This window comes from Glandiceps talaboti, chromosome 23 (genome assembly GCF_964340395.1).
Source record: "Glandiceps talaboti chromosome 23, keGlaTala1.1, whole genome shotgun sequence".
NCBI lineage: Eukaryota > Metazoa > Hemichordata > Enteropneusta > Spengelidae > Glandiceps > Glandiceps talaboti.
This window is the reverse complement of record NC_135571.1, coordinates 10957482-10971439: the sequence shown is the minus strand read 5'-3', so window position 1 is coordinate 10971439 and position 13958 is coordinate 10957482. Positions and strand designations below refer to the sequence as shown.

General features: G+C 36.4%; 2 protein-coding genes across 2 annotated transcripts; both read right to left on the bottom strand.

The window, feature by feature from the left end:
* Nucleotides 1–5651: 5651 nt before the first annotated feature.
* LOC144452728 (beta-1,4 N-acetylgalactosaminyltransferase 1-like) lies at nucleotides 5652–6278 on the bottom strand. The gene has a single exon (XM_078143875.1). It carries the CDS (start codon nucleotides 6276–6278, stop codon nucleotides 5652–5654), a length of 627 nt encoding a protein of 208 aa, XP_078000001.1.
* Nucleotides 6279–10992: 4714 nt separating this feature from the next.
* LOC144452727 (beta-1,4 N-acetylgalactosaminyltransferase 1-like) lies at nucleotides 10993–11628 on the bottom strand. Its single transcript, XM_078143874.1, has one exon. The coding sequence runs from the start codon at nucleotides 11626–11628 to the stop codon at nucleotides 10993–10995; it is 636 nt and encodes a 211-aa protein (XP_078000000.1).
* Between the last annotated feature and the right edge of the window lie 2330 nt (nucleotides 11629–13958).

The window sequence follows — 13958 nt, the reverse complement described above, 5'->3', positions numbered from 1 at the left end:
AAAGTTATAATTTCTTCAAAAATCATCCATGTTCAAATGAGGGTTTATCTCGCATAGAGGTCTATAAGTGTGTTCAGTTGCACGTGACCTGGTAATAAAAACAGTGCTAGTGGCAAAGTGTACTGAATCTGTAAATTGGAATAACTAATTGGGCGAAGGATGTTATAGCTGAAATACACCGATCTAGTAGAACACCAGTTAGCACATTGTGTATTTTGTTCTTCAGATTCCTTGCTGCAAGGGATACCAGTGTTTGGGCAGGACGGGCAAACATACAGAAACATGTATTGCGCTGTGTGTCATCAACAAAGAGCTGAGGATCTTGTCTTTTGGCATCCAAGATGGTCATGCTCAGGAACAGAGACGAGTGCAATCATAGAGAACTACACCATCACAGAGATGATGTCGTCTAAACTCGTCAGGTTACAATGCTTACGACTGATTACACCACCTGGAAACGCGATTCCTAGAGTCAGAAATTGCCTCAAGTACATAGATACCTGTGCGGATCATTCGTACAACTATGACAAGTATTGTAAAGATTTTATTGCAATCTATAGTTATTTTGATGTTATTTCAGATAGTGTCATGTATTTTCGAAATGTGTATTGTGCACTTTGTAATGGCGTAAGGATACATGAAGTAAATTGTGGTGCGAGTGCCGCATCACAGTTTGATCGGGAGATGGAACCTCCGCTTTATGATGTTAGATTTATGATAGGGTTTAATGTTAAACCTGCTCTTGCGACTGAGATGGCATTTGCAAATACTTCAAAGGTAACTGAAAATGTACAATGTCCCCCGAAATCAATATTTGAATCACTGACCTCGCGTTGCTTTGACTACGACAAGATAGCCTCCACCACAAGAATGACCAATACTACCCCTACCACCACCACCACCACCACCACCACCATCATCACCCCCACAAAACGCACCACCACCAATACAAACACTACCGCTTTCACTTCCCAAACTGCCACAATTTCAAACTTTGTTATGAAAAGTCAACCAGAACAAAGTATGATTTCTGAAAGCACACCGCATGGTGAAAACTCTGTCTGCACGAAATCTAAATTTATGTATTCTTTTCATTGGGATTGCACTGCTTTGGTGTCATTCTACAATGACAGTTTATCGATATTTCTGGATGGTCTGAAACTATCATTGGGTAATCTTTCTGTCAGTCAAACTCATACTGTCTTTGAAATTCTATCCACAAATACAGAATTGCAATTAACGCCACGTGATGACAAATTTCCAACAAGCATAAAGACAACTTTAATTCACAAGTTGAATTCCGAGGTATTTTACCAGCCGATCTTACTGGAAAGTGACTTTAGAAAGATTCTGCAAAATCAGCAATGGTTCCTTCCCCTACAGTTGTCGTATTTAGAGATAACAGTGACCTCAGTCGTAGGTTTTTGTGATGGTGTCACATCAACTTTAACTTTTCAGTCCGATTCCGATTTCCGTTTCCGGGAGAAAAAAGTGATTTTATTTTATGGTTGTGGTTTTCGCGTATGGTCTAAAAGCAGTAGAAAGTCTTTCTTAATTTGGCGTGTTGAAACTCATGTAGCATTGTCCATGTACAATAGTCAACTGCCGACAGAAAGTCCAGTCCAACAAATTTCCTATACCTTTTCAACCTGCACGGATACTGATACACCTGATGTAGATGATACATCCTCTGAGAACAGAGGTTTCGGTAAAAGATGCCGTCCTGGGAATGTTTTGACAATTTCCTCCGAAAATTACCATGTGAAGGATGGTATACTTTATGTCGACGATGGAGATTTTCCAATAGAGGTTACAGACAATTTTCAAATTTCAAAAGACGGATCTTCTGCACGTGTTTGTGTACCCCAACAAGGTACAAGTAGTGACGATAAAGACCATGATATACAGACGGCAAGGCGTTGGGTTTTGTCGTTGCTGTCCTTATTCTCGATACTCGCTCTATTACTTTCTAGTTGTATAACCTGTATAATGCCAGCAGCAGGAACTAAATTAAAGTGCTATTCAGTGGTTGCTGTCGTGTTAGTTTGCATAAGCATACAGCTAATGGTGATGATATTTGAGGAATCATCCTTCGCAGATACCCACAAATGTTTAGTCTTTGCTGTGATGTCACATTATCTGGACATCAACAATTATTCATGGATCACAAGTTTTTCAATAGCCGTCTACTCAAGTACAAATTTAGCGGACAATCAGCACATCAGCAGGAAAAGTAAATGTCTGTGTTTGGCATGTGGCTTCGGTGTACCTTTGACAGTTACTGGTGTTGCCATAGCAATGCATTTCGTCCGATTGTCACCTTTTCGTGAAGTGTACAGCCCGGCTCCAGTTTGCAACGTTGACGAACTGATATCCAAATGTCTATTTTGCTATTGCCCGAAAGGTGTGTTGTTGATAATATCTGGGATTATATTAGTTATGGAGTATCGTGGACGATCTGACACCCAAGTAAATTATGATAAGAAATTCTACCAGCTTATAGTCGCTAAGCTGCACCTACTATTTCTTGTTTATTTTGTCGTTGATATTGCTATCTATATCATACTATCGTCAGTCGTTGTATTGGTTCTTGAGTCATTCTTTTCATTGCAAGGTATCTTTATTTTCCTGGCAATTAGATATTCAGCGACTGATGCTCCAGCGGGTCAGGGCCATCATCGGCATAGTTCGGTAATATCACGTGGGTTTCCCACAGAAGTTATAACTATCTCATCTTTGTAGAGGCCTATACTTCGTTAAAATATTTGACAATCTCACTTTTACAGATTTTCAGTTCGGCAGTATCACAAAAGTTAACTAATGCATGAATGATGTGGTAATCTCCCAGAAGATAAGAGATAAAACAAAGTGTTAATGTAACCGACCTCTTGGCAATTATAAGATTATGGGTGTTTTAATTTATGTAAGAGGAGAAGAATGTTTTTTAGTAAATATAGCGTGAAGTACAGAGGGAAGGAAGAAAAAAGTTTTATATCACCACAAAAATCAATGAGTCAATTGATCAATATCACACACAAAATAAGTTATATTTCACTACAAAAATTAATCATCAATCGATCAATCATTCAACCAAATAATACATTAATCGATAAATCGATCGATAGATTGATCAATCAATTACATGCTCGTTGCACCCTGTAAAATGACTTTGTATTATCTTTGTAACTGAAAAGTTCAGAAATATCACCCAGATTTCTTTCAGAAATCCGTCCTGAAACGTTGTCATAAATTGCGATTGTCACAAGTTGATTATACTAGTGGCTTGGCAATATATCCCGGTATTACCTCAGAAATCGGTTCTGGAACACGCAAACAAACACTGTGATCATCACATCTTTGTATCGTAAATAGAATTCGTCAAAAATTACATGGATAAGAGATTATGTTTGTTGTTGCACTTCATTATCACATACAGTGAAAACCTTACCCATTGATAATGTTGATATTTAAATTCAAAATTGTATCTCAAGTTGTTCTCACTCCCATAGCAACTGATATGTACGTAATCGCAGTGTCTTTGAATTGATTGTGTGGCTAAGGATTACAAAATAAGAAAAGGATAATGTTATGTAACCGACGTTGGTTGTCAGGGGCAACATGGTACTGAAATAGTTAATACTCGTCTTGACCAAGAGTTATGTTTGTAATCATATGCATGCCGTTTGTTAATACTCGATGTAGTAACGATTCACGATTAGTTGTTGTTGTTGTTGTTGTTGCTGTTGTTGTTGTTGTTGTTGTTGTCGTCGTCGTCGTCGTCGTCTTGTCTTGTGTTGTTTTGTCTTGTCTTGTCTTGTCTTGTGTTGTGTTGTCTTGTCTTGTCTTGCCTTATCTTGTGTTTATTATAATGTCCCATGAAGACTTATCAAATATTTTTATTGTACACATTTATGCATGTTGTATTTCACACTGTCATTGGTTCTCATCTTCATGCACTTTTCTTCAAAAACACACAAGAGAAATATTTTTTTTCTTACTATTGAGCACAAGTTATGGTTCATGTTTATGAGGTTTAATAACTGATCATAAGTTGCGTATTTTATGGTTCAGTGATTAATATGATATTTATCAAAAATTGTATTTCCTTAACATAAAGAAATGTGAAAGTAATTGTGTTACCACATTTTCAATAATGCAAATCAGACGTAAGTTGACAAAACTATTAAAATAGTAAATGAGGATAGTCTTTGCAGGTGCCATCTCAAACACAAAGAATGTGAAGAACATATAAGTTCATTGCATTGTGTTGTATAACACGTAATAAGCACTTGATTTTATTCTTCTTAATTGTTCCATTATATATATATATATATATATATATATATATATATATATATATATATATATATATATATATATATATATATATATATATATAAATATATGTCTAATGTTATTACAAGTAAATATTTATTAGAAGTGGTTGCCAAGCGATGTAAAGTACGCCCTCTGCGGACAAACCTAAAGGGATTGTCGTTGCTGTTCTTTTCATTGAATGAAATGTCACAATAGGGAACTTGCAATCAAGACTGAGTATGCTCAGTTTCAAAGGACTATAGGATTATCTATGGTTATCGTAATACCTAATATGGCGCTACCGATAAAATAAATCTCCCACAATGGTCAGGGTGACTATGATTTGGTCATTTGTGGTTAAGAACAATGTAACAGTATTGTTTACAATACTATTTGATTAGTATTTATTATCACATTACCCATGATGCAACATTTAACATGGCGGGTTTGCAAGTTCCCTATTGTACTTATTATCGCACTTATCTAGTTTCTCTTTCATAGTCAGTGGATGTATCGTGTATGCAAATGTAAGTGAATAAATTATAATCAGTGAAACCTATTGTCTGACAGAGTCTGCTTAATGTGACGTCAATATGTTGTTTGGTTTGACACCTTGAAATTTAGTTTACACTTTTTGACTTTTGACAAGCTCTCAGTGTCTAACAATGAGGCAACAGGTACTTTATAGAAGAGGAAGAGGAGGAAAATCACGAGCAAGGGCTTTAGGAGAGAATGTCAGAGAAACTGATATTCTACCTCACACAAGTCAAGTTGAACGTGTTCGAACAGATAATATACCCATTGGATTTATACCGTAGTCGTTTTATCTCACAAGAATGGACGCCTATGTTATCGCGGGTCTGCAGTGCTCAAAAATGCAAATCAAAACATTCAGCATAGCCATTACTATTCCTAATTGTTCATAAATTATGTTTGCTAAGGTACAATGATATAATTTATAATATTTTGTAACTTTCCGTCTCAACTTAAAGTGACAAGGCCCCTTAGGTCACTCTTATTTCCCCATGTTTAGCCATGTTTCTGATTTCAAAAATAACTTAAGTTTGCTGATTTGATGAGCAAAATTATAGAAAGTAATAGTAGATGGGGAGGTTGCCCTGAGCTCTGCATACTGCCATTTTGAATTTTATCGTCTGTAGCTGCATGCAGGAAAATATTGGGCAATAATATCTAAATATCGCAACAGCACTGGTTTAATTCTCTTTGAATGTCCCTATATCTCCCTTTCACTAACATATTACAAAATATGATGACTATATAAATATATATATGATCCAGTGGTTGCTATTTATTTTTTATCATTAATTAAAAAATTATTTATGTCGGCTGGTCAATAGTTCCTGTGGTACAAATTCGTCCCAGTTAAAACACTTAAGATTATTTTTGAATACAGAATGTAGCATCCATTCCTGAAACACATCTGGCTGTGTGTACAAATATCGATACCTTCCATGATTGTCATAATGTGCCCGATCATGAAAAGCTGACACATCACTGCAAGATGCGACCCGTAACCTTCCCAAACCATCCCAAAAAAATTCGTGATGCCCAAACCTTTTCAATTCTACATCAAACCCAACACTTCTGATCGTCAATGTTTTTGCCATGAAAAAGTTGATGACCTCGTCGGCCATTTTGCATTCTGTTGTGCCCTTCAAAGGATAACTTCCGGGTCGCCGTTTGAGGCAGTAGCCATCTTCAGAAAATCCACGCACCTGGATTTTATTGTATTCTCTATCTAGTATTTTTGTTTGATTAAAATCAACAAGACCAGCAACGACATCAAGTCGCCAATTTTTGTTTTCCATCTTTGATACCATTTTTTCGAGCGAGGTTTCATTTGTGAACACAAAATCGTCATCAACCCAAACAAAATACTTTGTTTGTACTTGACTCAGAAGTAAATTCCTTCCTGGAAACCATCCTTCGGCAAACGGCATGACGTAATGCATGACGTCTGGATAATTAAACTTTTGTATTTTTTCTGAATCGTCTGCTACTAATATTGTAATATTTGGATAAAACTTCCGAATACTCTTGATGAGTGACGACAATGCCCCATACCTTTCAAATGTCTTTGTTACCACGGTTACCTTTTTAGAGATATGGTTATCTGGAGTAACGTCATACAATCTTGGATAAGGCTTTCTGTAGATATGAATGTTAATCTTTGCCTCAAACGTCAGTAATTTAAAAGACACAACTTCTCTCAAGTTTATATCATATTTAGTACTTTGGTATCCGATTTGCGAAAGGACCTTGTTTATGTTATCATATTCAATCCCCGGATGAAACGCCATCAACACAACTCTGCTGTCATTTCCGCTTACGCTAACTTTGTCTTCCATGAGGCTGCCATTGACAAAAATGCTACCATATCCCCTTTTTGACTCAAGTGTGATGGTAAAAAAATTGTCTTTAAGAAGAAATTTCCAAAATAACTCTTGACATTTTATTCCTGTCAAAATCACCGATTGCAGTGGCTCAACATACAGACCACTTCCTACAAACGTTATTGGTGAAAGGGAAGGACAAACAACCAGCGGCTCTGACGTCATTTCCTTTTTCAATTTCCATTCTCGCATTTGAATATCTCTTCTCTTCTTGCTATTTTTATCATGAAGCTTCCATATATAGCTTATATCCATCCTTTTGCATTCACAATGTTCCCCTTCTTCCAAAATTTCGTGTACATTGTTTTTGTCTACGAATTCTTGAAAATTGGCATGCTGTTCGATTCTACTAAACAGTTTACGTAGTTTTCCTGAAATATCGAACAAAGGTTGCTTTTGGTAATTTTGGAAAACGTTCAGCCGAGATGTGTAGCGTACTTTGTCAGTGACCCCTCTTTCCCAGACTATCAGAATTGCACCTAATGCAAGTAGGATGACAACTATCGTGATATGACCTTTCATGATGATGTCAAAGGTCACTGTCGTTCAGAGTGCACGCTTCGGGAATCCCATTTCCTTTACAAGACTGCAAAGTGTTGAGAGGAAAGAATCTTTCCCACCAGTCTTTCGTGAGGGATATATACACATGTATACAGGAGACTTAATATTTCTCTGGAATCCGGGTGAGAAAGAGGACAAAAAATAAAGGGCATAATTATAATCTATGAAATAAAAATGTCACTGTTTTACTATAAAATGTACGACATCACGGCATCGTGTACTATTTTACCACAAAAAGAGCACAGCAATATATTGTTTACTTATCTTTCTTGTACAGAGTATATCAATGTACAACCCAGTTCTCCTAATGGACCCTATAGCAAGATGTACAATCGTAAACACATCCACCACAGTTGGACACAATAAAAAAACACCTAAAAATGCCGGACGAATATGAGCATATTATGATCGTCTAATGTATCAGTATGTGTACTTACTGCATTTAATTTTTATCAGAAATAAAATTATATTTAGATATTAGTATTCCCCAAGTAGTATTTCTTGCTCAGCCAAGGAAAATATGAGTGGCCTAAGGGTTGTATTTGTCACTGCGAGTCGAAAAACAAGTATTGATAACCCATGGGTCACGAGTATTTTCAGGTTGAATGACGAAAAATATTGGAGAATAACATAATTTTACCAAATATCAAAGAGAAATCGGGGAAAGTAATGGTAATTTTGAACATTTTGACTTATTTATCGAACACAGCAGAACCAGTGACGTAGACACATGTTGTGGTGACATAGATGCATGTTGTCGTGACGTAGAACGACCAGAGTATATATTCTATATTTTTTCGTGAACCTCGCTCAAGCATAGTATAATAGCATGTCTATATCGATATGATTACTGTAGAAATGTATCAACAACCTCATCGGTACAATATGTGACCATAGTACTCCAATGGGAAACTACTTACGGTCCCAGACAAGACACATACACATAATTACCATACTCTATAGGGATTCAATTACTACCACGGAAACAACATTTTTAGTATTTCTTTTAGGATTTTGCACTAAAAACTGGGATTATTGTGGTGCTATGTGGTAAATTTCACAAGTGGGTGATAGCTGTGCCCTTTTTGTGCGGAAATTATCACCCTGTTATAAAGATAATGTAAACACTGAAAGTCCCTAACAATATACACATCGAGACCTCGGACGTAATCAGAATTAAATGCCAGGATTTTACCTGGTAATAATCCAATTGGTTTTTGAAACACTTCAGGTTGGATTTTCAAAATACATTTGGTTATAGCAACCAATACTCTAAGAATACCATCTCGCCAATCATGCACACAAACACTAAGAATACTATGTTATCGTTCATACATACATACATACATACATACATACATACATACATACATACATACATACAGACAGACAGACAGACAGACAGACAGACAGACAGACAGACAGACAGACAGACAGACAGATAGACAGACAGACAGCCAGATATACATACATACATACATACATACATACATACACGGTAAGAATACCACCCATCTTGTCGTTCATACACACACATGCTCTAAATATAAACACCAATGATATAGACTATAAATGAAGACAAAATATTGTTAAAAACATACCAGTTATGAATACACCAGACTTCAATACAGGTAACATTGACGTAATGAATGTAATATATGAAATCAGCCTGTCACACACTGTCCTTAGTCAGACAGTATACTAAGTATTTAACTAAATACTATCATTGTTTACAACATTATAATCCTAGAACTGCCATTTTAAATTTCCGTGTTTTTCGTGACTAAGCGACCCTATATTTATTTGCTTCCACACACAATTATTTTTGAAAGTCAGCTTCTCTATGGCCACACACAAGAAAAAATATGTCAATTATGGTACGATGGGATGGCGACATCACTAGCTTGTATCTGGGAGGACATTATTTTTTACAAGCTAACATTCATAGTTTATTCCCCACTTCTCATCATTCTCAGACATCCATTCTGTGAAAATATTGTTATGACTTGAAGGCATCACTAACATGGACACACACACGCACAGTCTCTGTCTGTCTGTCTGTCTGTCTGTCTGTCTGTCTGTCTGTCTGTCTGTCTGTCTGTCTGTCTGTCTGTCTGTCTGTCTGTCTGTCTGTCTGTCTCTATCTCTGTCTGTGGCCAGCTGTCTCTATCTCCCTGTCTCTGTATGTCTGTCTGTCTGTCTGTCTGTCTGTCTGTCTGTCTGTCTGTCTGTCTGTCTCTCTCCGACTCTCTCTCTCTCTCTCTCTCTCTCTCTCTCTCTCTCTCTCTCTCTCTCTCTCTCTCTCTCTCTCTCTCTCTCTCTAACCAACAGACCCATTATTTCCCAGGTTTTACGACGGGAAACATAGCAAATAAAAAGGTTGCCCTTCTGTCATACTGAGTCTTTAAAATATGATGTATTACAGCCATAGAAGTATTAAACAAATAACAAAAGCAAATGAATTGAGGAACACATGTTTTCCCGATTCTATGGAATTAGATATTAGTAACTCGAGTGCACTTAGCTGAAGGTCTCGACAGGACCAAGAAATGAAAAAAAAACGAATTAGACCTGAACAGGATTCACATTATGTTAAAATATCATTTAGTTTTCACTGGAGAACCCATTAATTACTACTAACATTCATATTTCAACATCTCGATATTAGGCCACAGTAAAATCATTTTCCAATATTAAACAAACTGAGTAAGGCGACATTAAATTCAGTTCAACATACCCATATTGCTTAACTTCAAAGTCAAAATACTATGTTCGATTATATTTGAAAACTTCACAAATATTGGTGAAAATACTCTAAATTAATGATTAAAAGACAACCAGGGTATGGTTGAGTGGACTTCTCCTGTATTACCACATAACATCACATAAATAATGACCATAATGACTGTTTTGACAGTAGACAGTGAAGTATGGCCACAAATACTGAAACTGATAAAAGTGAATAATTTGTTGGAGGAAGGCACTTTCCTGCAAAGGAGACACTGGTACAAGCAAGATTTTGCTCTTGACAGACGAATGGCTTTCACAAATCATGTTTGCTCTTGACAGACGAATGGCTTTCGCAAATCATTGAACCTCCATCACTGATGAAGTTTTTATAAAAAAAAAATAATATTACTACATACAAAACTCAAAGAAGCGCTTTCAATGCACTGTCTGATGCTGATATTACGATGTGTTCACTAAAATGAAGATGTGGAATCTGATCCCCACCAGATTCTATATAATAGGGAACTTGCAAACCCGCCATGTTGAATGTTACATCATGGGAAATGTGATAATAAATACTAACCAATTAGTATTGTAAACAATGTTGATACATTGTTTGTAACCACAAATAATCAATTCACAGTTACCCTGACCATTGTGTGACGTTAATTTTATCAGTAGCTCCAGATTATGTATTACAATAACCACAGATAATCCCATAGTCCTTTGCGTCTGAGCATGCTCAGTCTGGATTGCAAGTTCCCTATTAGTCGTTGTTTCAAAGGTAAACTTTCCTCAGAGTCCTTTTTAGCTATTCTGCTCACAAACAAACAAACAAACAAACAAACAAACAAACAAACAAACAAACAAACAAACAAATAAATACTGATGAACGCAAAACGTCATTGTTGGAGTTTATAAATTTGTCAAGTATCTATGAATGTCACAAGATGAAGAGCAACATTTTCTACTATCCAGATTTCTCACGTTTGGTTTGGTATAGTTCGTATGGAACAAATTCGTCCCAGTTAAAGCAGCGAAGATTGTTTTTGTAAACAGAATGAAGCATCCAATCTTTAAATACTTCAGCCTGTGAAAATAGATATCTGTAGTTACCATGTTTATCATAGTCTACTCGATCATGAAAAACTGAAAAATCTCTACACGATGCAACTCGTAATCTTCCTAAACCATCCCAAAAGAATTCATGATGCCCGAATCTTCTCAATTTTAAATCAAATCCAACACTTCGGGCCGTCAAGGTTTTTGCCATGAAGAAATTGATGACCTCGTCGGCCATTTTGCATTCTGTTGTGCCATCCAAAGGATAACTTCCGGGTCGACGTTTGAGGCAGTAGCCATCTTCAGAAAATCCTCGTATATTGATTTTGTTATATTCCTTATCGAGTCTTTTGCTTTGATTAAAATCAACAAGACCAGCAACGACATCAAGTCGCCAGTTTTTGTTTTCCAACTTTGATACCATCTTTTCGAGTGAGGTTTCATTTGTGAACACAAAATCGTCATCAACCCAAACAAAATACTTTGTTTGTACTTGACTCAGAAGTAAATTCCTTCCTGGAAACCATCCTTCGGCAAACGGCATGACGTAATGCATGACGTCAGGATAATTAAACTTTTGTATTTTTTCTGAATCGTCTGCTACTAATATTGTAATATTTGGATAAAACTTCCGAATACTCTTTATGAGTGACGTCAATGCCCCATACCTTTCAAATGTCTTTGTCACCACGGTTACCTTTTGAGAGATATGGTTGTCTGGTGTAACACCATGCAATCTTGGATAAGGCTTTCTGTAGATATGAATGTTAATCTTTGCCTCAAACGTCAGTAATTTCAAGGACAGAACTTCTCTCAAGTTTATATCATATTTAGTACTGTGATATGTTAACTGAGAAAAGACCACGTTTGCGGCGTTATATTCAATCCCTGGATGAAACGTCATAATTATAATTTTGCTGTTGTTTCCTGATACAGTAACTTTATCCTCACTGAGGGTTCCCATGAAACAAAGAACACCATGTCTCTTTTCAGACTGTATAGTGACCGTGAACTGTAGATCTTTGAGAAGGTGTTCCCACAATAACTCGTGAAATTTTAGTCCTTTTAATTTCACTGACTGCAATGGTTCGACACACAGACCACTTCCGATAAATGATATTGGTGAAAATGAAGGACAAACAACCAGCGGTTCTGACGTCGCTTCCTTTTTCAATTTCCATTCTTGCCATTGAAAATATCTTCTCGCCTTGTCATTTTTATCTTCTAGTTTCCATATATAATTTGTATTCTTCCTTTTGCATCCACAATTTTCCTTTTCTACTTTCAAATCTTCCCTGAACATCATTTCATCTCCCACTTTAGCATTTTGAAAGGCAACATGCTGCATTCTTTTAGTAAACAGTACTTTTAGCCGCCGTGATAAATCAGAATAGATATTTTGCTGTTCATGTAATAAAATATTCAGTTGAGAAGAATTGTATAACTTATGAATAACTCTACACTGCCATATTATGAATATGGTACCAAGTAAGGCGACAGCTGTAAAGATATAACTTTTCATGGTGTCAAGTGTCACTACAACCAGAGTATGTCCAATCTGTAGTCGGGCCAAAAGTCAATATTGTTAAAGTATGTCGATTCCAGACCATGGAATAAAGTTCACTGTTGGGGCATGTGCATTGCAGTCCGCGGGTCAAAGGTCAAAGTTATACATTAAATCTTAAATTATTGTATTCCTGGTAGCCGCTGTACCTGAAAGGACAATTTAAAATGTACCAGCAGTAAGTTTATGAGGGTGAAAGGTAGTTTCGGTTACCAAGACTCTCGCCGCTGGGGCTCTGCCTACGAGACCCCCCCCCCCCCCCAATCAACAGTCTGAGTGGACTCGTAGAAGAGCCCCCTGTGGTGAGATTCTGGGTAACCGAGACTAGGTGAAAAGCTGTACTATTGAAGTACGACTGTCAGCAATCTCGCTAGCAAAGGTGTTTTATCAATTAAAAAGAAGAGAATCGTATGTTTTAATGTTTACTATGACATATAATACAACAACAGCAAAATTTAATTCCAAAATGGATTCCATAACCATAATTATGCACATATTTTTATCGATTAAAAAGCATTATGGGATTAAAACATGTGTGACGTAATTTTTTTACGTAGCCTCTATCTCATCAAACCAATTATTTCCATTATTGAACACTAATAATAATTGGTGTCACAGCCAACTTCACCTAATATCGCCGCCAAAACAGTGTGCCACCAGTGTACATTTATTTTCATACAATATTGGTAAAGATGACACATCAGAGACACCGATTCACAACAAATGAAACCAAAATATTGTGATACATTGTTACTACCCTGCCTATTGCAGCAGACAACATAAAGTCTAACATGTACACATTTGCCCAGACTTCATTTTTATGTCAATGGTAACACTGTTACAATTACTAATATTTTAGATTCGGTGCGTCTGAAGTGCGAACCAAGGCATACATACATACACACTCTCTCGCCGAGGTTAGGAGAAATTGGCTGAAAAACAACATCACCACAGCCCATTACAACATATAGAGTTATATAACACAGTAATTGGAAAAAGATTGAAGTGCTAAGAGGCTAAAATGAAGGATATTCAATGGGTTTTTAATACGTCATGTACGTACTTAAAATCTTCTTTACTATATATTATAGCAATTTACTTGACAATAATCTTCCTAATTACAAAATGAGTATCCGTTTCAATACATTAAATGTCGAAAGCACACAATTTTATTTTGGCCTAATAGTACATATTTTTTAATGTATTCCACAATGGATGTTAGTATCATAGCACTAAGCAATTATTACGAGTGGCACAGGCATATAGTAGCACAATGGCCTAAATGTAACTTCCTTGGGAGTATAGAATCC